The sequence below is a fragment of the Rhinopithecus roxellana genome, chromosome 7, assembly GCF_007565055.1.
Source record: "Rhinopithecus roxellana isolate Shanxi Qingling chromosome 7, ASM756505v1, whole genome shotgun sequence".
In the NCBI taxonomy this organism is placed as follows: domain Eukaryota; kingdom Metazoa; phylum Chordata; class Mammalia; order Primates; family Cercopithecidae; genus Rhinopithecus; species Rhinopithecus roxellana.
The window spans coordinates 56617138-56645116 of NC_044555.1; the positions used below are offsets into that span (position 1 = coordinate 56617138).

Below are 27979 nucleotides of genomic sequence, written 5' to 3' on the forward strand. Positions count from 1 at the left end.
AAAAAAACAATGAGGTTTACAGTGAAGGCTTTCAGCTACACAACTGTATCAGCCCATTGACAACTGAGTTTTGCAAAGGGACATTCTCTCAAGAAGAACCAGAGCAATAACAGATTTTTAACCATTGAAAATGGCTTCAGGTTGAGTCTCAAAGTGTTCATAATCTAAGACTTTAGAACACCATGTAGCCCCAGATAGGACTTGATGATTAATGAAGTACAATACATAAGTATGGATGAGATTCCTCCCATTCACAGAGCTTCCAGATGTCTAGATCAACACTCAAAGCAACAAACCATGTCCTCTGCCATAGAGATATCTGAGTTTGCATCATGAAAAACTGGGTGCTGAGTGCAGTGGATGAGGGGACATGGTCTACTCTGAATCTGACCAATTTTCCTTGGGAAACATCTCTCCCAGTTTATAGGAGAAGATTTTCTTCTGTGTCTCACTTTCTGTGTGTGATCTGGATGTTTTTACTTCTCCCTCATTCATCTAGCTAGCTCATTTTAAAATGTAGTTGGCTTTGTGTGTGTACTGTCCTTTGTGGGGAAAAGAGGTAGAAAATCATGTATGCAGTGCATTGTATCAGACTCTGTCACGGGGCACTGTGATATGAAATGCCATCAGGCATCCCTGCTGCATCTCCCTATAGGTGACATACACCACCAATCCCACCTGTCTGTATTGTGATGCGCTTCCCTGCCTTGTCATGCTTGCTGGTAACGTCATGGTGATACCTTGGCTTTCAATGTACTCCAGGGCAATGTACACAATACTAGATCTGTATTAGAATCTCTAATATTTCCCATTGTCAAAGTGTAATGGTATTAAATACTCAGCTGTAATTGTCATCACAGAAGATATTATTCAGTATACTTTCTTAGGAATGGATGTCATACAAATAATAACACTTACAGAATCAGAAACTCTGGGAATGGGGCCCAGAAATCTATGTTAACTCCCATGTTCTTCTCATTTGTTCCTATCTGGATTTTACCAATTTTTACCTCTATTAGAAATTCCAAAGTGTCTTTAAAGGGCATCCCTTGATACTTTCTGCTTTTTGGCATCCTCTGAAGCTTCCCTTATATTGCAGGCCTGTATTTGGAATGAGGAGACACAGCCCATGTTTGCTGTACTCTATTTGAAGTCAAGAAAAAAAACGAGGACATTTTCTTGCCCTTTAATAATTTTAAGTCTAGACCTTTTCAACACTGGGGTGGCCATCCAAAATATTTTCATTTCTTCCTCCTTCAGTACCCAGGGGGCTTCTAGTACTCTCTTTCATTCATTCAATAAATATTCTTTACAGGACACACAGCATGGTAAATGTGGCACATCTTCCTTTACACATGTATTTTGAAATCAGTCCCATGTACTCAGCATTTATTGACTCTTCTGAGCCTTTCTAGAAGGAAGCCTGTTTAAAAGGAGTCATATCTATCTCTGTTGCAAGGTATACATTAAACACCCATTTTTTTTAATCTGTATAACTTTAAGGGGTACAAGTGCAGTTTTGTTTTATGGATATGTTGTGTAGTGGTGAAGTGTGTGGGCTTTTATTGTAACCATCAACTAAACACCCATTTTCAATGCTTTCTTCTTCAATAGTTTGAGTCGACTTCATTAGAGGCTTAAGAGACAGCTGTACCAACACTCAGGTTAGGAGATGTAGTTGTGAGAGACCTTACCAATTAGAAAGTGTAACTTTCAAAAGGCTCAGTAGCCAGAGTGTGAGGACTGGATCAAGGAAGAAGTGGAAGACAAGGGTGAGGAATTAATAGTGTCTGAGGGCTTGTCAACTGGAAATTGGGAGGAGCCAGGCGCAGTGACTCACACCTGTAATCCCAGAAAGGCGGGTGGATCATTTGAGGTTAGGAGTTTGAGACCAGCCTGGGCAACATGGTGAAACCCCATCTCTACGAAAAATACACACACACACACACAAAATTAGCTGGTTGTGGTGGCACACCTGTAGTCCCAGCTACTCAGGAGGCTGAGGCAGGACAATCGCTTGAACTCAGGAGGTGCAGGTTGCAGTGAGCCACGATTGCACCACTGCACTCCAGTCTGGGCGACAGAGCAAGACTCCATCTCAGAAAATAAAGGAAAAAGAAATTGGGAGGCCCAGTGGAAGGAGGATGAGCTCTGGCGTCAGATATATGTAGGCTTGAATCTCGACTGCGACTTCCTAGCTGCGCTAACCGTGGGCAGGTTAGTTAACCTCCCTGGGCCTGCTTCCTCATCTGTAAAATGAGGATGGGAATAGAAGCGAGCTCATAAAGTTGTGGTGAAGATTACATGAAATAATCCACGTTGACCCTTTCGCACTGGGCCTCCCATTAAGTAGGCAATCGGCAAATGATGACTCTTACTATCAACCAGGAAATTTCCTCTGCTTATCTACTACTCCAAGCAGATTGCCCCCACCACCACACCCTTCCTCTCTGAGGTTTGTCCACATTCCCACTTTGGAGGGAAATGGCAGTGGGAGCCTCTCTTTCCTCTCCTCAGAAGTTGACTGCCCCCTCCCTGGTGAGCTCAGGCAATGAAAATCAACCCCTCCACCCCAGGGAAGGCCTAAAAGGAGATGGTAGAGCAGCCTGCAGAAATTAGACAGCGGAGTCACCCTGCTCCTCTGTGCCACAGGAAGGAGGGGTACTGAAGTGTCAGTTGCGGGGGGGGGCAGTGCTTCAGCGGGAATTCCAGAGCTGAGAAGGCTGCCATCAACCAAGTGAGACATGACCAGGCCCTGAGGCAAGTCTGTAACTTAGGAGGGAAGAAAGTGCAGATGTGGGAAAAGGAAGGAAAATGTGAGTAGATTTGGCAAGAGATGAGTCCAGAAGGAAACATCACTCTTTCCAGGCATCACAGTCAAGCTACAACAGATGCAGGACAAGAGTAAGCGATGAGAGGAGAAAGAACACAAAACCAGAGCCTTGTCTCAACTGTGTATGTGACAAGGAATCTAACAGGTCGTTCAGGATGGAGAGAAAAAGCCATCGCATGGCTGGTAAGCTTAAAACTCATAGTACAGGGCTGTGGTGGTGGCAGTTAGCATGCAAATTTGCTAGATTGGTAAGCTCACTAAATGTTTATTATATGTAAATTCAATTTTTAAAAAAACTTCATCTTTTAATAGAAACAAATGTGACAATTTCTAGACCTATTATGACTGGGTTTCTGAATGTTTTTCCCAAGGGTGTAAGGTTTAAGGGGAAAAAATAGCCTAGAAGGAAGAAAAAGCGAGCAGGATTCCAGTTCTCTGCTCGCTGGGGAACACATGCTTTCCAAATACGGGGAGGAGAGGAGAGGAAAGCTGCCACCTGGGTTCTTTCCCAGCTCTGAGTCTGTTTTGGCTACAGAATACACTCCACTTTCCCCAAGCTGACAGCTTTCAGTTCCAATATTTTTTCTCAGAAGTGTACAGTCTCATGGGAGCTCCTTGGTGAGCTTCTGCAGCCCCAAAGAAACATCTAAAGGGACCCTGATATAAGTCATTAGTCCACAGTCAATGAGATTGGGGGCCCTAGAGGGCAGGATTCCTTCCGTATGTATTTGTCCCCACACTGCTAGTCACAGAGTAGGTGGTTAATAAAAGATTAATTGAATAATTTACCTACTAAATGAATGATAAATCTCACAGTAATATACCAATGATGTTAGAGAGAAAGAAGTTATATCTATAGATTAAAAGGCATATCAAATAATGCAATGTATGGACCTTGTTTGAATTTTTATGCAACGATTTTTTAAATGAGGCAATTTGGAAATTTGAACACTGCCCTACACCATGTTTTTTCTTTTTTTCCCTCCCTCCCTCCCTCCCTCCCTCCCTCCCTTCCTTCCTTCCTTCCTTTTTTTTTTTTTTCTGAGACGGAGTTTTGCTCTTGTTGCCCAGGCTGGAGGGCAATGGCACAGTCTCGGCTTACCACAACCCCCGCCTCCCAGGTTCAAGTGATTCTCCTGCCTCAGCCTCCAGAGTACCTAGGATTACAGGCACGTGCCACCATGCCCAGCTAATGTTTGTATTTTTTAGTAGAGACAGGGTTTCACCATGTTGGCAAGGCTGGTCTGGGACTCCTCACCTCAGGTGATCTGCTCGCATTGGCCTTCCAAAGTGCTGGGATTACAGGTGTGAGCGACCGCACTCAGCCTTTTTTTTTTTTTTTCTTTTAATGTCATCATTTAAAAATAGATTTTACATTAAGATCCAGATTTCCAGTTTATTCTGAGAAATGGGAACATCTGGCCACAAATGGGCCCATCTCTCCACTCAGTGACCGTGGGCTGGAATTAAGGCGTGGTTACTTGCTTTTGGAGGTGGTTCCCACAGTCCCCATCTCAGGCCCAGAATAAGTGCTAATTCTTCCACAAAGACTTATCTGATCACTCTAAACAGGACTGATTTCTCATCCCTTTTAGCCCTTGGAACCCGTTTCAGTTACTCACCTAAATCCTACTCATGCCACCTGTATATGGTTATTTCTGGATGTCTTATCTCCCCTCTTCCTCCTACACCCTGGCTGGACTGAGGCCTTTAGAGGCTCTAAACACTGAAAAGACTAGTAGGGTGCCTCCCCATGTGTAATTCCCAATCAAATTTTATTTTTCAAAGTGACAATGTTTACAAATAAGTTGAAGACAAACTTCTAGATTGAAAAAAACTCGGCTGGGCACAGTGGCTCACATCTGTAATCCCAGCACTCTGGGATGCCAAGGAGGGTGGATCATTTGACCTCAGGAGTTGGAGACTAGACTGGGCAACATGACAAAACCCCATCTCTACTAAAAATACAAAAATTAGCCGGGTGTGGGGGTGCAGGTCTGTAATCCCTGCTACTCGGGAGGCTGAGGCAGGAGAATCGCTTGAATCTAGGAGGCGGAGGTTGCAGTGAGCCAGGATTGCACCACTGCACTCCTGTCTAGGTGACAGAGTGTGACTCCATCTCAAAAAAAAAAGAAAAAACTATCTAACTTCTTATTTTGAAAAACCTCAAATCTTTACCCCTACATTCTTCAACATTTATGTCTTTTTGTGTGTGTGTGAAATGAAGTCTCATTCTGTCTCCCAGGCTGGAGTGCAGTAGGCGATCTCAGCTCACTGCAACCTCCGCCTCCTGGGTTCAAGCGATTCTCTTGCCTTAGCCTCCCAAGTAGCTGGAATGACAGGCATGCGCCACCACATTCAGGTAATTTTTGGGTTTTTGTCTTGTGTTTTTATTTTTTTTGTAGAGATGGGGTTTCGCCATGTTGGGCCAGGCTGGTCTGGAACTCCTGAGCTCAAGTGATGTGCCGGCCTCGGCCTCCCAGAGTGCTGGGATTACAGGCATGACTATTTATTTCTTAAGAAGTGCATTTTCCTAGGTGACTACAACATCATTCCCACACCCAAGAAATTTCACCTTGATACAATATCATGTACCATACAGTTCATATTCAAATTTTCTAATTGTGCCAGTAATGTATGCCTTTTAAAGCTTCTTTTAAAAATTAGGGTTCTAATCAAGGATCATTCATTGCATGTGGTCTCTTTAGCCTCCTGTGATCTGGAACACTTCCCTGATTTTTGTTGTTAGTCTTTCATGACACTAATATTTTGAAGCATTGGGGCCAGTTTTGTACACTATATCACAGTCTCTACCTCTGTCTGAAGGTTTCTTCATTATTAGATTTGGGTTCAACATTTTTGCAAGAAACTACAAAGCTGATGTGTTTTGCTAAATTTTCTGTTTGTGGAGTTCCAGACAAGGTCATGAAAGTTGAACTTGTGTTTGTGCATGTTTGTGTGTTTTGTGGGCACCCTAATCATATGTGTGTCTTATTAATAAACATGGATGGCTACCATCCTGGATATCATGCAAAGCATTAGTCTCTGTATTTACTTAGAAGCAGAGCTTCAGAAGTTATAATGCCAAACTGTTTATTTTCCCCACTAGGTTTTTTTTTTTTTTTTTTTCCTTCAAGACAGAGTCTCGCTCTGTTGCCCAGGCTGGAGTGCAGTGGCAGCTCTCGGCTCACTGCAACCTCCACCTCCCGGGTTCAAGTGATTCTCGTGCCTCAGCCTCCCGACTAGCTGGGATTACAGGGGCCTGCCACAACGCCCGGCTACTTTTTGCATTTTTAGTAGAGATGGGGTTTCCCCATGTTGGCGAGGCTGATCTTGAACTCCTGACTTCAGGTGATCCAACCACCTCGGCCTCCCAAAGTGCTGAGATTACAGGTGTGAGCCACCATGCCTAGCCCCCAACTTGTATTAACCTACATCATCGCAAACATTTATTGACCACGTTTTAATTTTTGTTAAATCTGTAGGTGCAACATAACATAATGTCTTCTTTTTTTCATTTTTTCTTTTGCTTTTCTTTTCTTTTTTTTTTTTTTTTTTTTTTTTTTTTTTTTTTTTGAGACAGAGTCTCGCTCTGTCACCCAGGCTGGAGTGTAGTGGCGCTATCACGGCTCACTGCAAACTCCATCTCCCGGGTTCAAGCGATTCTCCTGCCTCAAACTCCCGAGTAGCTGGAATTACAGGTGCCCGCCACCATGCCCGGCTAATTTTTGTATTTTTAGTAGAGATGGGGTTTCACCATGTTGGCCAGGCTGGTCTCGAACTCCTGACCTCAAATGATCCACCCGCCTCATTCGCCCAAAATGCTAGGATTACAAGCATGAGCCACCGTGCCTGCCCCTATATTACATATTATATTACATATATTATATATTAATATATGTAACATATACTATCATTGCTAATATATGTAATATATGCTATTATTAGCTTCTTCCATTTTATAGCTCCTATGTCATTTGGAGACTCAGTGGGCTCGCCAAAGTGCTCATCTCACAAGTGGTCCTGCCCCATTTTGGGATCTCCTGCATCACACTTAATGGCCCCAACCATAAACTGGGTCCCTACAACTGTGTCACCATGCACACACAACAGTGGTGACTCCACCTCATAAAGGCAAGCGCCCATGAAGTGAGGTCTACTCCTTAAAGGAGCCTCAGGCCAATTACGGTTTTCCTTGTGAATGGGAAAAACATTCTGCAACCTGGTAGAGTCTCTCCCAAAATCCGGAAAGATTGATGCCAATAAGTCCTCTGCCTCTCTTTAAAGACTCACAAACATCTTAAAGATATTTCACCCAACTTTGAGACCTATGTATCATGATTTATTGTGCAACAGTTTAGGGAAGTCCACTCATGATGGGGCCCCTAGCACCTCAAAGCAACCCTGCCACTCCCAACCTCTCCCTGGGCCTCTTCCCCCAACTTGGGTCTTTCTTTGTGTAGTGTTTCAAGGACTAGTAAACTCATGATACAAGTGCACCCAGGAGGCACGCCGTAAAGGCTCTTTAAATGAATGAATGAATGACGAAGAAATGTTACTGCGTTGCTAGGTAAAGGTGAAGAAAGGAATGTCGGGGGCCAAGCTGGGTGCTGATTGGCTAGTCCCCACAATGCAGTAGGGGCAGAGCACGGAGAGGGTTTCTTTAGACCAGGCACTCGCTGCCCAGCCGGTCAGGACGTGGGACGCAAGGGGCAATCCTGCCTGGTTCGCAGGTCCGAGGCGGGCGCGGTGGCCCTTCGGGCCCCGCCCCGCCCCGCCTACCGGCAGCCAGGCCAAGGCCCAAGCGGAGGCCGCGCCGACGCCTGCGCAATGTATGCGGAGAGCCACCACCGCCTCAGGTCCCGATTCCGATGATGGCGGACGGCGCCGCCGCTGGCGCTGGCGGCAGCACATCCTTGAGAGAGCTGCGGGCACGGATGGGTGAGCGGGCGGGCGGGCGGACGGCTCCTGAGGGTGGTTCGGACCCGCGTGGGAGGTGGTGCTCCCGCAGCCCCCGGGCCGTCGGAGCGGCGCAGCGGGAGCCACAAAACTTTTACCTGGAGTCGCCTCGTGCTATCCGGTCCTCCCTTCACCCCTGCTGGAGTGCCCTGGGACGGGACAGGGAGTAGCCTTGGACCGGGGGTGGGGGGTTGAAATGGTCTGCCAACGCCGCGAGCCGCCTGAGTCCCGCCGCCAGCGGTCGAACTGCCGCTGCCAACGGTCTAAGCCCCGCGGACGCGGCGCGAGGGAACTCACAGGCTCTGCTTCGACGGGTGGGGCGGGGGCGGCTGGAACCCGGACCCCGCGGACCGCCCCGAGCCCCGTCTGCCCTTGGGGGGCGGCGGCCGCCCGCGCAACCGCCCCAACAAACGCGCAGCTGCCTGGGATGTGCGGGCGCCCCCGGGGACTCCGCGCGCCGGCGCCGCCTCCGTGGCCAGGCAGTCTTTCCAGGCACGGAAAATTTGAGTTATTCCCCAGCCCGGGTCGTGGGCGAGTTTAGACGCTTTTACTGTCGCAGTCCTTGCCTCTCCCAAAGGCTTACCTCCTGTACCCTCCCAGTCAAGGTTCAGGGAAGAAGCTGGGTGAGGGTGGGGATGCTTAAAAGTTGATTTAAAAGTTGGGATGCAACTTGGCTCTTTGCATCTCCTGATTTGCCTGCTGTAGCACATGACTTAGACAAGATGTCATCTTCCGTGGAACATCTTGCAGTCCCTAGGTTGAACTGAACGAGAATCAGCACTTCAGAGTGCTTTTTCCTCAACGGGTCCCATCGCCAAAATGTTTTTCCCTCCTCGAAAACCGTTAATCTTACACAATTTGACAGCGCCATTGCTTGGTCCAGGAGACTGCTCCACTACCTGAGATAGGATTTCTTCCTTGCAGGAGGTTGCCTTTAGCCTGTTAGACTAGTTTCCTCTGCTATGAGCGCGAATAAAACGATTTTATTACTTTTTATTGAATTTCTTAGGGGTTCTTTTGCATTTGCAATTAAAAAGTTAGATTGTTTACGACTGGGAAGCTATATGTCACTTGAGAAGACTTTGAATCAGCTCTCCAAAGACTGTGTCAGAAGCATATACTACATACACTTTCACCATTCATTAGGGAGAAAAGAATCTTCCTTCCGTGTCTTAACTTATGGTTCACTTAGAAAGAGAGTCTCTAATAAATTGTGTTGCTTATTGGTACCCGTGGCTCTCAGACACTGGTTTATTTCAGTGATTTATATTAACCAGCATTACTCCAATATGGTGAAGAAGTTGTGAACCGGATAAACCCCTAAAAACAATTGTGTATCAGATGTTGGAAAGTGTTTTAAAATTATATATGGGACAGATACTTGAATTCACAGCATTTCAAACCAAAAACTTAAGAGCCACGTAGAAGTCTTAACCTAGAACCCTGGTTTAAATCCTTGCTGCCCACTTCATGTTAGGAATTGGAAATATCGCACGTTAGACTTTTTTCACAGAGCACCAATTTGACCAGAAGTGCCCTTTAGATCTCAGCGTTTTCCTGAAGGGGTCAAGGAGAAGATGTTTTTGCTAAAATATTGTTTTCATCTTCTGCTGGGAGCCTGTCAGCAAGAGTTAAAACTGTCTTGAATACATAACATATAAATGCACAGCACAGTCAAAATACATTTATTTTATACATTTGTGTATGCATTCAACAGATACATGTATATATATATATGTGTGTGTTACATATAAAGTGTAAATATATATTTGTCAAGTGATGTTTTCTGTGCATAGCACTGTGCTGAGGTTGTAACATACTGAATATTTATTTTAACAAAACACGTGTTTATATTTTTATGCAGAATTGTTTTAAAATAAAAATTTATTTGAATATTTCAACCAGATGAGCGTAAGAAACTTGCCACTGACATATCACCTTTCCCTTCTTGTTTTTCTAAATTCACCAATGTTTCTCAGTTTAGAATAACTTATTCAAAGAATAATTTCTACCAATGCAGAAAAAGTTACTGAGATTGACAGCCAGATTATCATAGAATTTTAGAGTTGGAGAAACCTTAAGATTATCTTGTCAGGCATCCAGAGTCCCAGCTGTAAAACCCTGGGGGCACTTCTTCCACTTGAATAGGCACTCTCATGAGGAGTTTAATATTTTTCCAAGTAGCCATTCCATTGTAGACAGCTCTAAATCGTAGAAAATTGTCTCTAATTTTGTCTTCAAGACAGCTATCTTTGGTTTGAACTTGGAGGTCTTCTGAAAGTCTCAGCCCTATGACTTTGGCTTTTGCTATTTGAGGCAAAATTCTGTGAATCTGCCTGATTTTTATGGTTCTCTGATGGCAGATTTCTTTTCCTGTTATTTTTTCTTAATATTTCAAAATAAAGTTGCTTTGAAATTTACAGTTAAATCAAGTTCTGGCTTCACCACTTACTACCTGTGTGAATTGGGAAAGTTATGTTTAGCTTCAGTTTCCTCAACTGTTAAAAAAAAAAAAAAAATTGGGGAAAATAATTATGTCCACTTTATAGGATTGTTGTAAGAATTACATGCAGTAGGCCAGGTGCAGTGGCTCACGCCTGTAATCCCAGCACTTTGGGAGGCGAGGTGGGCGGATCACGAGGTCAGGAGATCGAGACCATCCTGGCTAACATGGTGAAACCCCGTCTCTACTAAAAAAATTAGCCGGGTGTGGTGGCAGTCGCCTGTAGTCGCAGCTACTCGGGAGGCTGAGGCAGGAGAATAGCGTGAACCCGGGAGACGGAGCTTGCAGTGAGCCCAGATGCACCACTGCACTCCAGCCTGGGTGAAAGAGTGAGACTCTGTCTCAAAAAAAAAAAAAAAAAAAAAAAAAAAAAAAATTTACATGAAGTAATACAAATGAGCTTTGTAAATGGTGACATGATATACAATATGTGTTATGGAAGTTTTTAGAAAAGTTCCATAAATACAGATTAAGATTCATAATTCAGTTTTAATAATAAACTACACATTTTCTTATTTAATCTCTGGGCAAAATATAACTATTACTTTAATTTCGGATTTAGAATTAGTATAAGGACTACAGAAATACCTTGCTGTTACTTTTAACTGAGTATTAAGTAAATTCCCTCATTCATTTAAATGCATGTTAAGTAAATTCTTTCATTCAATGAAGTTGAATAAAATGTTGACTTTAATATATCCAGACATAGAGGCGTTATCCCATTTTCTGGACATTTTAAATAATTTTTAAACCCTGTCCTTTCTGTTAATGTATTTCTTACCAGTAGGAATTTGAATACAAAGGTCTAAAAATCAGATTTGATACTACTACTACATTAACCTTTATATGATTTGGTTCATTATTCTCACCACAGCTACTTCTAAGGTTATTTCTGTTTAATAAGATTTTTAATTAGCCTGGTAAAAATGTACTTTTTTTGAGACAGGGTCTCTGTCACCCAGGCTGGAGTGCAGTGGGATAGTAAAGGCTCACTGCAGCCTCAAACTCTTGGGCTCAGCCTCCTGAGTAGCTGAGACTACAGGCGTGCACCACCACACCCAGCTAATTTTTGTATTTTTATAGAGATGGGGATTTGCCATGTTGCCCAGGCTGGTTCCAAACTCCTGACCTCAAGTGATCCACTTGCCTTGGCCTCCCAAAGTGCTGGGATTACATGCATGAGCCACCACTCTGGGCCAAAAACGTAGATTTTGAGACAAATTATCAGCTAAATAGTGTCAAATACAGACTATCCTTAGGACTTACAAACAGGAGAACTGAATGTGTAAAAACAATACTACAAGTACTTTATTGTTTTCTCTGCGCTCACATAAAAATATTGTAAGTGGGTATATAGGAGTGTCTATAGACTAAGAATTTTTGTTAATATACTAGTGCTCAAATTCAGAAAATAATTGTGGTCCATGGAATTGCCAGTAGTTAAATTATTAAGGAAGCTGAGAAGAGTCTCATCTTCAAATTAAGCTAGGTCATCTATTATCTGGGCTGTTCAGCCCCTGGGGCTAAAAAAAAGAAATGGTGATCCTTATGGCAGCAATTGTGATGTCACTTTCAAGGTTATGCTGTAAAATAACTCCCTCAGTGGCAATTAACACCTCAGAGTTCATTCATTTTGTAAGTCCAAGGACAGCCCCTCTATTCCCTCCGTTACTTTAACTGCCCATCTTCAACCGTTATATTTTTCTTAATACATAGAAACCAGACTTGTATGCAGCATCACAGGGGCTTACCTCCTGTGCTTTTCTACAAGGGAAGAAGAGTTAGTTTTCAGTGTTATTTTGCATACTCTTTCTGAAGATGCTCAGTATTGTGGGGCATTTTAGATATAGCCATATGTGGAATTAAAGAGTTCAGGGATTCCCCTATAATAACTCATGTGTGTCATCCTGGAATTTTAGTTTTCTCGCTTTTCCTCATACTGTGCTTTCCTAATCTTACACTTCACCCTTATCGAAGTTTATCACTTTTCTGCCTGTTTACACGTTTGTTTGCACCTTGTATAGTTTATATTTGTTTGCTTGACATCTACCTAGAATGATACCATCTCATTGGAGATTACTTTTTCTAAAAGCGTATTTATTTCTCCACCTTCAATATGCATCAGAATAGAGCTTTTAACAACTGTGGATGCCTGGGCCCCACACCCAGAGACTGGTGGTGGGGAGCGGGCAGGCAGGCATTGCTGATTTTCTAAAAGTGAGTTAGGTAATTCCAGTGTGCAATCAGGGTAGAAAGCCCCTAATTTAGGTAATTTATAAATGTACTCCGTTAACATTGGTTGGGCCAAGGCCGGGCGCGGTGGCTCAAGCCTGTAATCCCAGCACTTTGGGAGGCCGAGACGGGCGGATCACGAGGTCAGGAGATCGAGACCATCCTGGCTAACATGGTGAAACCCCGTCGCTACTAAAAATACAAAAAACTAGCCGGGCGACCTGGTGGGCGCCTGTAGTCCCAGCTACTAGGGAGGCTGAGGCAGGAGAATGGCGTGAACCCGGGAGGCGGAGCTTGCAGTGAGCTGAGATCCGGCCACTGCACTCCAGCCTGGGCGGCAGAGCGAGACTCCGTCTCAAAAAAAAAAAAAAAAAAAAAGAAACATTGGTTGGGCCTGATCTTCCACTGAGTATTTCACTGTTAACACTTTGCTTCCCAATTCAAATTCATAAATTCCTAACCTGTTATCTTCTGAATTTCCAATTTATGGTGAAGCTTAATTTTTCCAATTTCTTGCCAGCTCAGTTTTTCTAGCACTTGGTGTAATGTTTCGTTTGAGACATTTTTGAAATCTATTAATCATTGGCTCCTACTCATCCACAAGCTTATGCTGCCACCGCCACTAACAACTCAATTATCTTGATGTCTGCAAATACCCTGGCCCATCTTAGTAAACACTTTAAAGTCTTTGTTAAAGTATCGTTGAAGATCATAGGTGTTCAATATATCTTTGTTGTTGACCCAGATGAAATCAGTCGTGATTTATAGAAGTGATCCTATCCTTTATCATCAAATACAACTGGCCGTGGTTTGCTGACTCCTGTGTTAGCTATTCGTCTTAACATCTAATTCCTTTATCTCCCTGTATTTTAGTTGCTGCAGCAAACGAGATTGCTAAGGAAAGGAGGAAGCAAGGTGTGGTTAATCGTGTTGCAACCCATTCCTCAAATATAAGATCGACATTTAAACCAGGTATAATTTCTCTGATGCTTTGATAGATGTCAAAGTGTCATATCTTTAAAATTTGATATCCTATTAATATCTAACTATATTCTTTTTTTTTTTAGTAATCGATGGATCTATGCTTAAAAATGACATAAAACAAAAATTAGCAAGAGAGCGCAGAGAGGAGAAAAGGAGACAGCAAGACGGTATATTTTAGACCTTTTTTCAAAAATCAAAATGAATTTTATGTTGTTATATATTGCAAAGTGTTTTTAACTTACTCCTCCTGATTTGTTTATATGATAGAGTATAATTTTTATATTATGTATTATTTTGGATTAAATCCTTTTACTAAATCAGGTAAAGAAGGCCCATGAAAAGTCTTTGATTAAATTGTTTAATTTTTGAAGGAGTAGTTTATCTTAGCTTTGATTTTCTGAAAACTAAAGTCTGGAAATTTCTTCAATATTTGTAAAAACAATCAGAATGAGATTTCAGTAAAAGTGATTTTTTTTTTTTTTTTTTTTTTTTGAGACAGAGTCTCGCTTTGTCACCCAGGCTGTAGTGCAGTGGTGCAATCTCGATTCACTGCAACCTCTGCCTCCCAGGTTCATGCCATTCTCCTGCCTCAGCCTCCCGAGTAGCTGGGACTACAGGCAGCTGCCACCACGCCTGGCTAATTTTTTGTATTTTTATTAGAGATGGGGTTTCGCCGTGTTAGCCAGGATGGTCTCGATCTCCTGACCTCGTGATCCACCTGCCTCGGCCTCCCAAAGTGCTGGGATTACAGGCGTGAGCCACCGCACCTGGCCAGTAAAAGTGATTCTAAAACTGAAAATAAATTGCCAATAATCCTAATATAGATAAGATGAAAAGCATGTTACCAAGTTGTAAAAAGATTATCCTTTTAGATCCTAATTTATACAGAGTCACACTTCAAAAGCATTTAGTGAGGGAAAATTTGAATATAGAAAAAATTCTGCTCTCCTATAATATGGTATATGGTTGAGTCCATTAATGTAAAACTGGCATGTTTAATATGGTCTGTATAGATGAAGACTTTGAAAGAAGTTTCCTAGTAGAAGGGAACAAAACATATATCCTGTCCATGTGGTTTTTAAAAATTAGTATTTTAATGTACAGCATATTAATATGGTAGAAAATCAGCAGAAATATCACATGAAAGAAAATATTTTTTCTTAATTTGGAATTGTAGTTTGGACAGGATGAGAGTCATTTAGCATAGACAGTCCAGTTCTCCAGAGTTAAATGAATACTCAGTGAAAATGGTTCTTCAGTGGCTACCTCTCTTCACTTTTATAATACATCTTTAGTTACTAGCACAGGTTGTGTTAAAAAAGGGAATGAGGTATGTTAACTTTTTCCTTCTGTGTGTGTGATGTGGAAAACCTACATATTTTCTTGGCTCTTACACCTTGAAAATGTATTTGGAATATTTCAGCCAATAAAGAAACACAACTACTTGAAAAAGAAAGAAAGACCAAGCTCCAATATGAAAAACAGATGGAGGAAAGACAGAGAAAGCTGAAGGAGCGAAAAGAGAAAGAAGAACAACGGAGAATAGCTGCGGAAGAAAAAAGACACCAGAAGGATGAGGCACAAAAGGTACATAATTTTACAGCCTGTACATGAGAGAATAATCTGTGTTGCCTGAGTCTGGAATATTGTTTTCTGAGGCCTTCTCTGCCTTACCGGCCCTGTAGAAAGGGGACCAATCCCAGCTCTTTCTTCTTTGCTTCCTCTTCCCCTCAGCATTGTATAGGTTCTTACCTGTGTCCTGATAAGATCCCAGGAGCTTAGATCCACTAGGCTAGGAAAGGGAAGCATTCCAAATCCAGGAACAAAACCCCATCCACCTTCAGGACTTGCACGTGAGGTACCTGTGGCCTGGGGTTTGTTCTGAGTGGCTCTGTTTACTACCAAAAAGCATTCACTATTGTCTCATTGCCTACAGAATAAGGGCAGACCCCACTGTCTGACCCTCTCTGACATGCCCTCTTCTGACCGATTTCTCACAACTCCTTTAAGAGTGTGACTCCCCAGCCAAATCAGGGCACTCACTCTCCCTTTCAGCTTCCCTGGCTCCCTGTGGTGCACACTCACACTCTCTCCCTCTCTACCCTCTGTCCCCGTGTTCCTCACATTCCCTTTCCTGACAGGGCCCCTCTGGGTGTGTGGTTCAGAGTCAGCATTCTTGCTTTTGTTTTGTGGCACTGCCCCTCTCCTTTCTGGATTCTCTTTTGGTGTCCTTGGCACTCTGTTGGGATGAGTCCGTGGCTTTGTTATGCTCTCTCCTTTTCACTTCTGTCCCTCTTCAGTTTGTCTTTTGTGGTACTGGGCATCTGGCTACCTGTCTCATTCTGTATGATTCTGACACCTAATTTTTCTCTCGTAGGTCATTTCACTACTTGACTTGGAGTATGCTTGACTCCTTCTGAATCTAGCGTGGTCTCTGTGACACTGTTCTCTATCTTCCTGGCACTCTCTCTTTCTCTTTATTCCAGGGATTTTTTTTTCTCTCTGAGACAGAGTCTCACTCTGTCGCCCAGGCTGGAGTGCAGTGGCATGATCTTGGCTCACTGCAACCTCTGGCCCCCGGGTTCAAGCAGTTCTCTTGCCTCAGCCTCCCAAGTAGCTGGGATTACAGGCGCCCACCACCATGCCTGGCTAATTTTCACATTTTTAGTAGAGATGGGGTTTCACTATCTTGGCCAGGCTGGTCTTGAACTCCTGACCTCGTGATGCACCCTCCTTGGCCTCCCAAAGTGCTGGGATTACAGGCATGAGTCACCCTGCCCAGCCCATTACAGGGATTCTTAAGTGTCCCTAAATAAGCCTTCGTCTATCTTTTGGTCTCTGTCTGACTCTGGCCTTTTTCTGCCTGAGGCAGCTCGCTTTTCTTTTTTCTGTCTTTGTCTTAGCTTCTGTCTGTTTTTCCCCATCTTTATATCCTCTGCCTGCCTTTCTCTCAGTGTGTTGTATTTTTATTTCCCTCTCTCATTTTCTGTCGCTCTAATACTTACGTTTCTTTTTCTCTCCTTTTCTCTTTGGTTCCATTTCTCCCATGAAGCTTCCTCTTGTCTTTCTCTGCGGTGCTCAGTTTCCTCCCTCATCCATACAGTTGCTCTTGTACGTGCTTCCTCTCCAGCCCTGCACCCTATCTGGAGAGCTTCCTGATTCTAGGACACTTCTTATGCCACCTCTTCCCCATCATGGTGTACTGTGTCTCTGTCTCTCTCTTTCTGAACCTTTTTCTGTGGTTGTTTATGCTCTGTTTCATGCTCTAGTATTTGGTAGACTCTCATTCAGAATTTCTGTCACTTCCCATCATCCTCTGTGAAACATCTCTTATTTTACTTATCTGTGGTGAAGAGATGAAGGCCAGAGAGAGAGAGAGAGAATGAACTAAGTAAAGATAAACCAAGAAAGAACCAAGAACTAAGTAAAGAACCAAAGAAAGTGAAATATAATCTGTGTGTAGAGTGAGTGGGAGTCCATGGAGGAGAGAGACAAGTCACAGGGACTGAGACCAAAAAATAAAGACTATCTTAGAGAAAGAGGAAGCTGCCAGAGAGAACACAGAGAAGAGAAGAGAATGCAGCAGAATGACACTACAGACAGACAGGGAGCCACGGACATGGCAGGAGAAGGGGCAAAAGAAAACCCCAGATAGCTAGTGCAGGGGAGTCCCAGACAGAACAGGGGACATGGGACACTGTAAGCAGGCTACATATAGCAAAAGAGAGGAATTCTGGAGAGCAGAAAAGAAACCCATACTCAGTGGTACTGAGATGTATATGAAATGGGTTAGGAACTTCCACGTGAGCCCTGGGTGGCCATAGTGTGAGAAGGGATCTGGAAGAGAGCACAGTAGGTAATGCATTTGGAAACAGTAGAATAGAATCAGAAATAGTTTAATAATACAAAGTTAATCTTTGTTTTTAGTCTATTATAGTTTCAGGGTTTCTAAGTAATTCAGAACAACTGCCTTTCTGTTAGAAAATGCAATTTTCAAATGTTGCCATTATATCAACTTTATTTTAAGAATTGCAGTTGCTTTTCTTCTCAGAAGATATGGCTCCTCTCCATTTTCCTAGTACGTTTATCTTTGCCCTTGGTAGAAACAGTAGAGGCTTTGTAAGAATAGTGTTTGCTGTGAAACAGTTGTTGTTAGGGAAAAATAGAAGACCTCTGGTCCTAAAAGCTGATTTGCTTACCTGAGTTCATGCTATGGTACAGTACAAGGATGAGAAATATTTGAGAGAAGAGCTCATTTCTGGAAGTGGAGTTGTTTTGCTACAGCATGGCATTTACTTTGTATAGCTGTTGTCTTGATCAGTTTAAGTTAAAGTTGAGGTCAAGACAAATATATTGATTGTCTTTTTTGAAACTTTATTTTTGTTAGTTAACACCAGAATTTAAGCTGTTACAGATGTGAGTATAATAGATGATTCTGGTATAAATTTAACTTACATGTGTGCTGATTTTTCCCCTGCGTCCTTCCACAAAGAATTTAAGGTGACCTAAAAATACACACCACACCAGATGATAAAATAAATGGTTGGGGGAATCAAGCAGAGGGGAAAATTAAGGTAGGCAAATAAAACATAAGGTATGATTAGCATACACAAAAGTATACCAATCAGTCTTTGTACAGTTGCTAGAAAGAGGCTACACATTTGGCTCTAAATTTCCTAATGATACAAACTAAGAGGAAGGCGTGGTCATTTTCTCAATGCAGGGTCCATAAGATAAAAAAAAATGAGTTATTTAGGAGAAGCACTGGTACTGATAGATAGCTGAGACATATCGCCAATTATCTTAAACTTTTACCTGAGACAGAAATTTGGTTATGGTTTATTTTATAAGCTACAGATCAAAATTATACTGACTAATATAATGAATATGTAAAAATATGTTGGCATTTATTTTAAATAGGAAAAATTTACAGCTATTCTTTATCGTACTTTGGAACGGAGGAGACTTGCTGACGATTATCAGCAAAAAAGATGGTCATGGGGAGGCTCTGCAATGGCGAATTCTGAGAACAAAACTGGTAATTAATACACCTGTTAAATTTTAAGTTTGTTTATGTTCTTATTTAAATATTGGCTATGAGTAGAAGCTTGCATTTACAGCAAGGTTTTAGTGTTTGTATCCTAAACAAAAATACTGTACATAGTAAACTTAAATTTGTATGATATGCCATTGCAAAAGAAACAGGTGAAATGTTATAGTAGATTTTATTTAGCTCAATATACCTAAAATCTTTTTTAAACTTATAATCAGCAGAAAAATGATGAATAATGAGTAAGCTTTACACAGCTTATCGAATGCATATTTTTAAAAATAAGTCTACCTTGTCTACTATTGATTCAGTGTAAATTTTCTTATATGCACATAATTCTACACAATTTCAGAAAACAAAAGTAAAATTTATATAGTTTAGAAGGATTGGCCAATTGCCGTGGCTTAAGCCGGTAGTCCTAATACTTTGAGAGGCCAAGGCAGGCAGATCACTTGAGGTCAAGAGTTTGAGACGAGCCTGGCCAACATGGTGAAGCCCCGTCTCAATTAAAAAAAAAAAAAAAAAAAAAAAAAATTGATTGGTAGTGAATATTGTGAACTTGAGTAATGTAAGTCTGTGCTCCATAGAACTACATCATGAAAACTCATTTTGTTTCAGTTAATGATGCTTTCCTCCTTGAAATATGATTACAGTAAGTATTATGTCTTTTCTCAGCCAATAAACGATCTGCATCTACTGAAAAACTTGAACAGGGAACTTCTGCTTTAATCAGACAAATGCCTTTGTCATCTGCAGGCCTTCAAAATTCCGTTGCCAAAAGTAAGTAGTTATTTCATGTATTCTATTGAATTTCTATTTAATGAAATCAGTTATTTATGTTTTTACAGTACCACCTATTTAGATTGTGGAACATTTAGGTTTATTTCAAAAGAGTCCCATGTTATTTTACAGCAGAGGGAGAGAGTCATACTTTTTTTTTTTTTTTTTGAGACAGAGTCTCGCTCTATTGCCCAGGCTGGAGTGCAGTGGCATGATCTTGGCTCACTGCAACCTCTGCCTCATGGGCTCAAGCGATTCTCGTGCCTCAGCCTCCCAAGTAGCTGGGATTACAGACATGCATCACCATGCCCAGCTAACTTTTGTACTTTTGGTAGAGACAGGGTTCCACCATGTTGGCCAGGCTGGTCTCGGACTCCTGACCTCAAGTGATCCACCCACCTCGGCCTCCCAAAGTGCTGGGATTACAGGCGTGAGCCACCATGCCTGGCCTTGTATTTTCATCAATATACTTGTTTCATGATGTTTGTGTTAATCATATCGGATGGGATTATTGGACCTCAGTAGCTGAAACTGAAACATATTTTGGTCAAAAGACATTGCCATTAAGTGGCATAATTATTTATTTGAAAATCAGTTCATATTCTACCAACCTATAAATGAACTTGTGTTTTCTACAGACTGGTTAGACTAGTTATTCAATTTCCATTAAGTATTGTGAATATTACCTCATTTTAGAAAAATAATAGCATATATATAGCAGTGGACAGGTTGATCTGCATTACGTATGTAATATTTGTTATTCACAATTAAATTGACAGACAAATATAATTGCCTTCCTTGTTTTATAGTTAAGACTCCAAGAAATTCAGTGATTTCTACTCTAACATCCTTTTCTATGGTTTATATTTTGGTCATTTGATAGATGGATCATGATATTTAAATTGTACCTTTCATTTATAAGTCAGTGTTTTCCCCCAAAAGCAAATAAAGTGATAATGATGTTTAATGATAGACGTATTGCCAAGCTCCACTTTACAACTCTTCCTAATGGCAATACAGAGTTGTTTCAAATACAGTGAAGTTATCTACTATGAATAATTCAAATATCTTTTTGTTTCTGGTGTTTACCCTTTTAATTAGTGTTCCTTATTAAAAGAAAAATCTATACCCAAGTGTGTGTCAATAACCATGTCTGGCTTGTAGCACATGGTGCCTCTCACTGATAATTGAAATGGATTAGGCAACCATACCCATCAATCCAAAAAAAGGATCCCTTTTCTTTCCAGAGGAAAAAAAGGAGTGTTCTTGAGAGGAAAAAGAGAGAACAAATTGCACATCATTCCCTTAAACTTAGCCATTAAAAAAGATGAAAAAGGATGGCTTTTGTGCCTTGTGAATTGAATAAGGCATAATTATAGTTTGAATTTTAAAATGTTTGTTTTGCATTATTAGGTGTCTCGACAATTTTTGAGCAATGCTGATTGCTGTAAAATTCCAGTACAGCAAAAGATTTTGGATACCATTTCAAGTGTAATTAATTGTAGCAGTAGTTAACCTTATGGAAAAGATTTCCATTTTTGCCTAAAACAATATAGTTTTTAATATGTTGAAAAGGATTTCTCGGGGGAAAGGATTTCTGTTCAAACTTACATTGTGTTATTTGTACTTTTAGGACTCTTAAAATTTCAATGATGAGCTTGAGAGGTCTTTTATTTTATTGTCAGTCTGAGTATATCACATTTTCTCTTGTATTGGTCTGAGAAAAGTTCATCCACTTACCACCTCCTCCCTCAATGTGCTTTCCCAAAGCACTTTTATGTATAGTCTGGGTTCATTCATAGATTAATATGGGAAGATTTTCTCTGGCACCTTGCTTATAATATGGTAAAATTAATTTATTATTCACCAACTAAATCCTTTAGAAAAATTAGATAACATTAATTGCAGTGCCATGTTTATGTACTTTCATTTTAATATATCTTAATTGTTCCACAAGCATTGACTCTGTTTTACTATCTAATTGCTTTCAGGAATTAGCAAAGATTTATCTCATAGACATTTATTACATACTTAATATAATGAGCAAAAGCCTTATTCGTGAGACAGGTCAAGAGAAGGGACAGATTATGACTTCAGGATAATAATTTAAATTGTACTGTGACGGAGCAATTCCAAATAAAACTTTTAAAATGATTTCTTTATTAACTTTTATTACAAAAAGGTGTGTGTGGAAGACACTTTGTGAAATAACTAGCTTAAAGGTATAGTATGTTGCACACTCTGAAATAATGAATGCTATAATTAATGATTTCTAAGAAATAAAATCCATATTGGCAATGTCTTACCTTTAAATTGAAATGAAACCTGGTCAATTCAAAGAGATCAACATTTTAAACTCAAATGACGTTAATAATGTAACCTGTAATATTTTAAATAACTATTTTAAATCTGGGTTGATTCAAGTAGTCTATTTTTTTTCTACTCATTGCTGATTCATAATAACTACTCACACCATTTTGTCATTTTTTGCAGTATGCTAATGAAAGGTACCGACTTTAATCACATGATCGAACCACCTCTGTGGTTCATGCTGCTCAATCATGTTATTAATTCAAGGAATTTTTAGATGATGCTGTGTTGTCAACATGTACTTTAGTTTACAAATCCCCGAAAGAGAAATTATTTTTTAAACAGACATTTCTCAGTATTCTGAGCTAGAATATCTCAAGTGAATTTCATTTTTACACTTTCATGTGTCTACACGGAAGCAGATTATTTCTCCTTGGGTTGCTTAAATCGTGGCATCTATACCAATTGTTAATATTCATTTTTATTTTTATTATTTATTTTTAATAAATTTATTTTAATATTAATATTCATTTTTATTTTAAAAATACTAGTTATAACTATTTAACTTGTAAGGTCCAGGACCCGAGCCTCTGAAAGCCATTTTTTGGCCATGATGCTACAGCTATCAATAACTTTATACCTGATATCAAAAGAATGGCTCTGTAGGGTAAAACACTGACAGTCTGTTCAAGCCTACACGTTGATACATGTGTAACTCAGATAATTCATTTTGTTTATGTTAAGAGCAAATATCTTTATTTAAATGGTTGATACTGGAGCTTCATGTTTTCTTCATTTTATTATATTGGTGTGTGCACATGTGTGTGTGTGTGTACATGTGTGTCTACATATATATCTTTTTAAAATATATGCATATATAACAAAAAATACTAGTTATAACTAAAGTATAAATTACTTTTAAGTATTAGGCATCATGTCTAAAGGGTTGTATGTTTGTAATTTGGGAACTTTGATGTCAGAAAGTATCAGACATTTTACCTCTTAATTTTAACCATTTTCTAAATAATTTTTTTTCATTTCAGATAAAGAATAAACTTGTTTTAAGTTTGGGGATATAGAATCTCTGCATAATATTTGAAATTAAATCTTATAAGCAAGGTAGAGAACATAAAAAATGTTTGAAAAAGGAGTGTCTCACTCCTGAGATAATTAGTAGTTTATGAAAACTAATATTCTTTTGTACTTGCTCTCTAGGGAAAACAGACAAGGAGAGAAGCTCATCTTTAAATAGAAGAGATAGTAACCTACATTCATCTACTGATAAAGAACAAGCGGAAAGGAAGCCACGTGGTTAGTTGCTTCTAAATACAAATTTTAAATAGTGATTTAAAAGAGGTATTTTATGTCAACATTGAATTGCTTGAAAAATCATTCCCAAAATTGGAAGCCAAAATATTCCTTCTTAAACTAAAAAATGTGCTTTGGTGCCATGCTTATTTGTCTAAAGCCAGAAAAATCTGTCTTTAAATGAACTATATAATTCCTGCCATCATCTGACAAGGGGTGGATAATGCAGCTGAGGAAGTAAATCACAGAATATTGGTATAGATAGGTGTGTACTGGAGGGTTTGATTCACTTCCAGTATTTCATTAATTTGGATTTGGAAGTTTAAATACCCGGCCACGTTTCGAACTTGAAAGCTTTGCCCTTGCTTCATATCATTACCCGCATACATCCTTTGTGCATATTTTCACTGCTGATTATTCACAGAATTTCACAGTGATTACTAAAGCATTTCTTTATATAAAGTAGTTTCTTTTCTTTCTTTCTTTCCTTCTTTCCTTCCTTCTTCTTTCCTTCCTTCCTTATTTCCTTCCTTCTTTCCTTCCTTCTTTCCTTCCTTCCTTCCTTCCTTCCTTCCTTCCTTCCTTCCTTCCTTCCGTCCGTCCGTCCGTCCGTCCGTCCGTCTTTCTTTCTTTCTTTCTTTCTTTCTTTCTTTCTTTCTTTCTTTCTTTCTTTCTTTCTTTTCTTTCTTTTCTTTCTTTTCTTTCTTTCTTTCAAATAGAGTCTTGCTCTGTTGTCCAGGCTGGAGGGCAGTGGCACCATCTCAGCTCAGTGCAACCTCCACCTCCTGGGTTCAAGCGATTCTCCTGCCTCAGCTTCCCGAGTAGCTGGGATTATAGGCGCCTGCCACCACGCCTGGCTAATTTTTGTATTTTTAGTAGAAATGGGGTTTTGCCATGTTGATCAGGCTGGTTTTGAACTCCTGATCTCAGGTGATCCACCCATCTCAGCCTCCCAAAGTGCTGGGATTACAGGTGTGAGCCACCGTGACTGGCCATAAAGTAGTTTCTTTTTAACACCTTTCCCTAGCATTTTCCTTTCACGTGTATTTGTTGCTTTTTGTTTCATACCAAACCATTCCTTTATAGAAGACTCTCCACTTAATTGATTCAGGTCAAATCCTATTAGAACAAATGTCATTAACACAGGGATCTTTATGAACATGAAGATTTATTGGAGCAAGATATTTACAACAAAATTTACTTTTAACAAAAGTGTTTACTCACTTCCTTGGAGCCTTTGGCAGTGAACTTGACCATTATGATTTTCAGTACTGTTATCTGTAGGAATCCTTGTAAAAGTTGTTTTGCCATGAGTTGTTCTGCCGTGTGCAACTTGATTTCCTCAAGTGTGAGTTCCTCCATAAACTTCATACAGTGGGGAATGGCTCTGTTTGAAATGTTACCTAGATTCTTTCCTTAGAGTTATTTTGGTATGTATGCTGTGGCCTTTCTCCTTTTATTCTGAGAATCTCTTCCTTGACAGTGCAGTCCAGTCAGATGACAGTGTTCAATCCTGGTATGTTTTGTGTTGCTGGGAAAGGTGCTGTTGAGAGCAGTTTGCATTGCTCTTTCTTGCTTTGCGTTTGTGAGACCTCCAATGGAATCCTTTGGATTTGTTTGCATTATATAGCTCGTTGCTCATCTATCAGTTCTCAAGAGAATAATTTCATCAGTTGTCTGTTCAGCCCAACAAAAGCATCATTAGCCAGAAGCAGAAGTGCTGCTTCATTATCCAGTCCTGGAAAAGATGTTCCAGGTAACAGGTATATGGTTGAAAGCCAGGAGGTGTTAAGTATTTGCATTTCAAAGCAGGTTTCATTACTGAATTTGTTGCATTTAGGTATCAAAATAGTTTGAATCAGTAGTTATCATATTAGTGATTTTACCCAGCATTTGATGTTGCATATTTATTTTATGACTTCTAACATGATAGGGCAGTTATATGGGAGACAGGTAATTTGTGGGATGAGATAGCTAACTTTGGAGGTGGTTGTTAAATTTTAAAGCTCTATGGGTTTTAAAAATATAGAAAACCTTCACTCATATCAAGGGAGAAAGTTTCCTACTCTACCTTCCCTTTTTCCCCTAAAATATGGAAGAATAGCATAGAGCCACCCTTCAGCTTTTAGTTAGAGACCTAAAGATTGTTCTTAACATGAAACATCTTCAGGGTTGCGTGGACTTTCTCATTTATAGTTTACATATAGTATTAGACTTGCCTTTGGATAGCTAGACCCCCCCCAATAATGGAAAGGGCTAATGCATTGTTCCTATGATTTTTTTCTCTTTTTTCCCCTCTACTTTTTCCTTTCCAGTGTATATCCCACTCCCTTTACTTTTTCTCTGTTAGTATTCATATGATTAGTAAAATGCATCTAAATGCTATCACAGACTTTCTTGTACTGCAGTCTTATTTCTTTTGTTCTATTCCTGACTTTTTTATGCCCAATTATATGTATGTCAGGTTATTTTCCTGCCAGTATCCCTTTCCTACCGAATCTATGGTAAGATATTTCTATTACCACCATCCAAAAAACCTCAATATTTTGTCTTAAAAGTTTATAGCTAATAAAAATCCAGTTATACTATATTTTCTGCAGCACAAACTGTTGGTGTAATGTGACTGTTTAGGCATACGTAGATATGTAAATAAAATGCTTTCTCCACTAAAAATGAGGGACTAAAAGATAACATTTAATTTAGCTAAAGATTTTATTCATAAGTAGTCAATCTTTGGTAATTTGGTCTATTTTAATTATTTGATAAGATTAGGTGAAAATTTGCCACCCATACTTAAAGATGAGGTGGCAGATAAATTTAACCAGGTCTTTTTTTTTTTTTTTTTTTAATTTAATTTACCAGGTCTTAAGAAAGCCACCTCCAAATACCTTTTGAAAAATATTTAATTAGGCCAGGCGTGGTGTCTCATGCCTGTAATGCCAGCACTTTGGGAGGCTGAGGCAGGTGGATCACCTGAGGTCAAGAGTTCAAGACCAGCCTGGCCAACATGGTGAAACCCTGTCTCTACTAAAAATACAAAATTTTCCGGGTGTGGTGGCGCATGTCTGTAATCCCAGCTACTTGGGAGGCTGAGGCAGGAGAATCGCTTGAACCTGGGAGGCGGAGGTTGCAGTGAGCCAAGATCGCACCACTGCACTCCAGCCTGGGTGATAGAGCGAGACTCCGTCTCAAAAAAAAAAAAAAAAAAAAAAATTAATTGTATAAGCAATAAATATTTCGTGTAGAAGAAGTTTTTAATCTAATCCCCCATTATCCCAGTGCTCACTGGTAACTTCATATTTTTCTTTGCATTTTCTTTTTCACAAAATGAAATAACCTGTTTTCCATCTTCTATGTCCAAAATATTGCATATTATTACTCTTAGTGACTGCCTTAATATGGCCCACATTTCCTTTGGAACATTTGGATGGTATTTTCAGTTGTTTCAATATTATAAACAGTGCAGTAATTAGCAACTTTATACATGCATTTTTATGTATTTATGTAATTTTTTTTTCCTAAGGGTAAACCTAGAAGTAGAATTGCTCAAACAAACAGTATGTACTTCTTATGCTTCCCAGGGAAAATATACACATCTATACTCCCACCAGTGGTGATGAGGTTGCCTGGTTCCAAACATTGGTATTAATCACTTTCTTCCATCTTACCTGGCACCAAATATTATCATTTTCATCTGTTTGATAGGAAACATAAAATTAGATTGTTAAACGTGGAAGAGACCTTGGAGATCCAACCCACTCTGATTAATGTCTTATTACAGTTTTTAGTATGGGCGAGAAAATGCTCTTTCTTACATTCTATTTTAAAACATTAAAATATGGAGTGTCTTACATAATCACCTATAATGGTAAGATCTCTAGCCCTGGTGAAGATGTTTAGATTACTTTTAGAAAGGGTTGAAGACCTTGTGCTTTTTTGTGAAAATTATTCTGAAATATAGTATGATTAAAATAGAAACAGCTTATTGCAAACATCAACTTTGGAGAAGCATCTTATTTTCATCTGTAATAGACTATTGCCTTTACAACGACTGTTGTTAATGTTGCTTCTGAAATACTGACTTTGTGATGGTTCTGTCCTGTGTCTGTCATCCATTTCACTAAACTTCTCCTGTGTTGTGTGTAATCCCTGTGCTTTCCTAATAAACAATCTCTTTTCTCTGTTCCTGTTCTTATACTGTGTACATGGTGCATCCTTTTCTTGTCAGATTTCTAACTTAGGGAATTTCATTCTCTGTCCTCATTCAGTTACAGGTGTCACCAATTATGTAATGCGGTATGTCACTGTACCCTTGCGTAAATGTACTAGTGACGAATTGAGGGCTGTTATGTTTCCCATGTCAACAATGAAAATACCTCCTCAAACAAAAGTAGAAGAGGCTCCCTTGGAGAAAGTAGAGACACCTCCCAAGGCAAGTGTGGATGCATCCCCCCAGGTGAATGTGGAAATACTCTGCAACACAAGCATGGAAGCATCCCCCAAGGCAAGTGTGGACATGGCCCCTGAGGTGAGCACGGACTCATCCCCTGTGGCGAGTGTGGATGTGTCGCCTGTGGTGAGCACATATGATTCTGAGATGAGCATGGACGCATCCCCCGAGTTGAGCATAGACACACCCCTAAAGATATACCTGGAAACAGTTCCCAAGGTGAGCATAGAAGCATCCCCGGAGGTGAGCCTGGAAGCACTCCCAGAGGTGAGTGTGGAGGCAGCCCCAGAGGCAAGTGTGGAATCACTCCCAGAGGCGAGCCTGGAAGCACTCCCGGAAGCAAGTCTGGAAGCACTGTCAGAAGTGAGCATGGAAGCAGCCCTAGAGGGGAGCCTGGAAGCACCTCCCAAGGGGAGTGCAGAAGGTGCCCCCAAGGAGAGTGTGAAAGGGTCACCCAAAGAGAGCATGGAGGCGTCTCCTGAGGCGATGGTGAAAGCATCCTCCAAGACATCCCTTGAAGCAAGCATGGAAGCATCTCCCAAGGCAAAAGCGAGAGACACTCCAAAGGTT

The 27979-nt window shown here is 40.4% G+C and overlaps 1 protein-coding gene across 2 annotated transcripts in view; it reads left to right on the top strand.

Annotated features, from left to right (window-relative positions):
• The first annotated feature begins 7504 nt into the window (after positions 1-7504).
• The window catches only part of MAP7D3 (MAP7 domain containing 3), a 34575-nt gene continuing 14100 nt past the window's right edge, over positions 7505-27979 (top strand). For both annotated transcript variants that reach the window (XM_010389111.2, XM_030934614.1), the window contains exons 1-8: positions 7505-7774; positions 13401-13499; positions 13595-13678; positions 14935-15098; positions 18432-18549; positions 19237-19341; positions 22867-22962; positions 27228-27976. In XM_010389111.2, coding sequence (XP_010387413.2) covers positions 7705-7774; positions 13401-13499; positions 13595-13678; positions 14935-15098; positions 18432-18549; positions 19237-19341; positions 22867-22962; positions 27228-27976 — 1485 coding nt within the window. In that variant the 5' untranslated portion in view covers positions 7505-7704. The remainder of the gene's footprint in view (positions 7775-13400; positions 13500-13594; positions 13679-14934; positions 15099-18431; positions 18550-19236; positions 19342-22866; positions 22963-27227; positions 27977-27979) is intronic.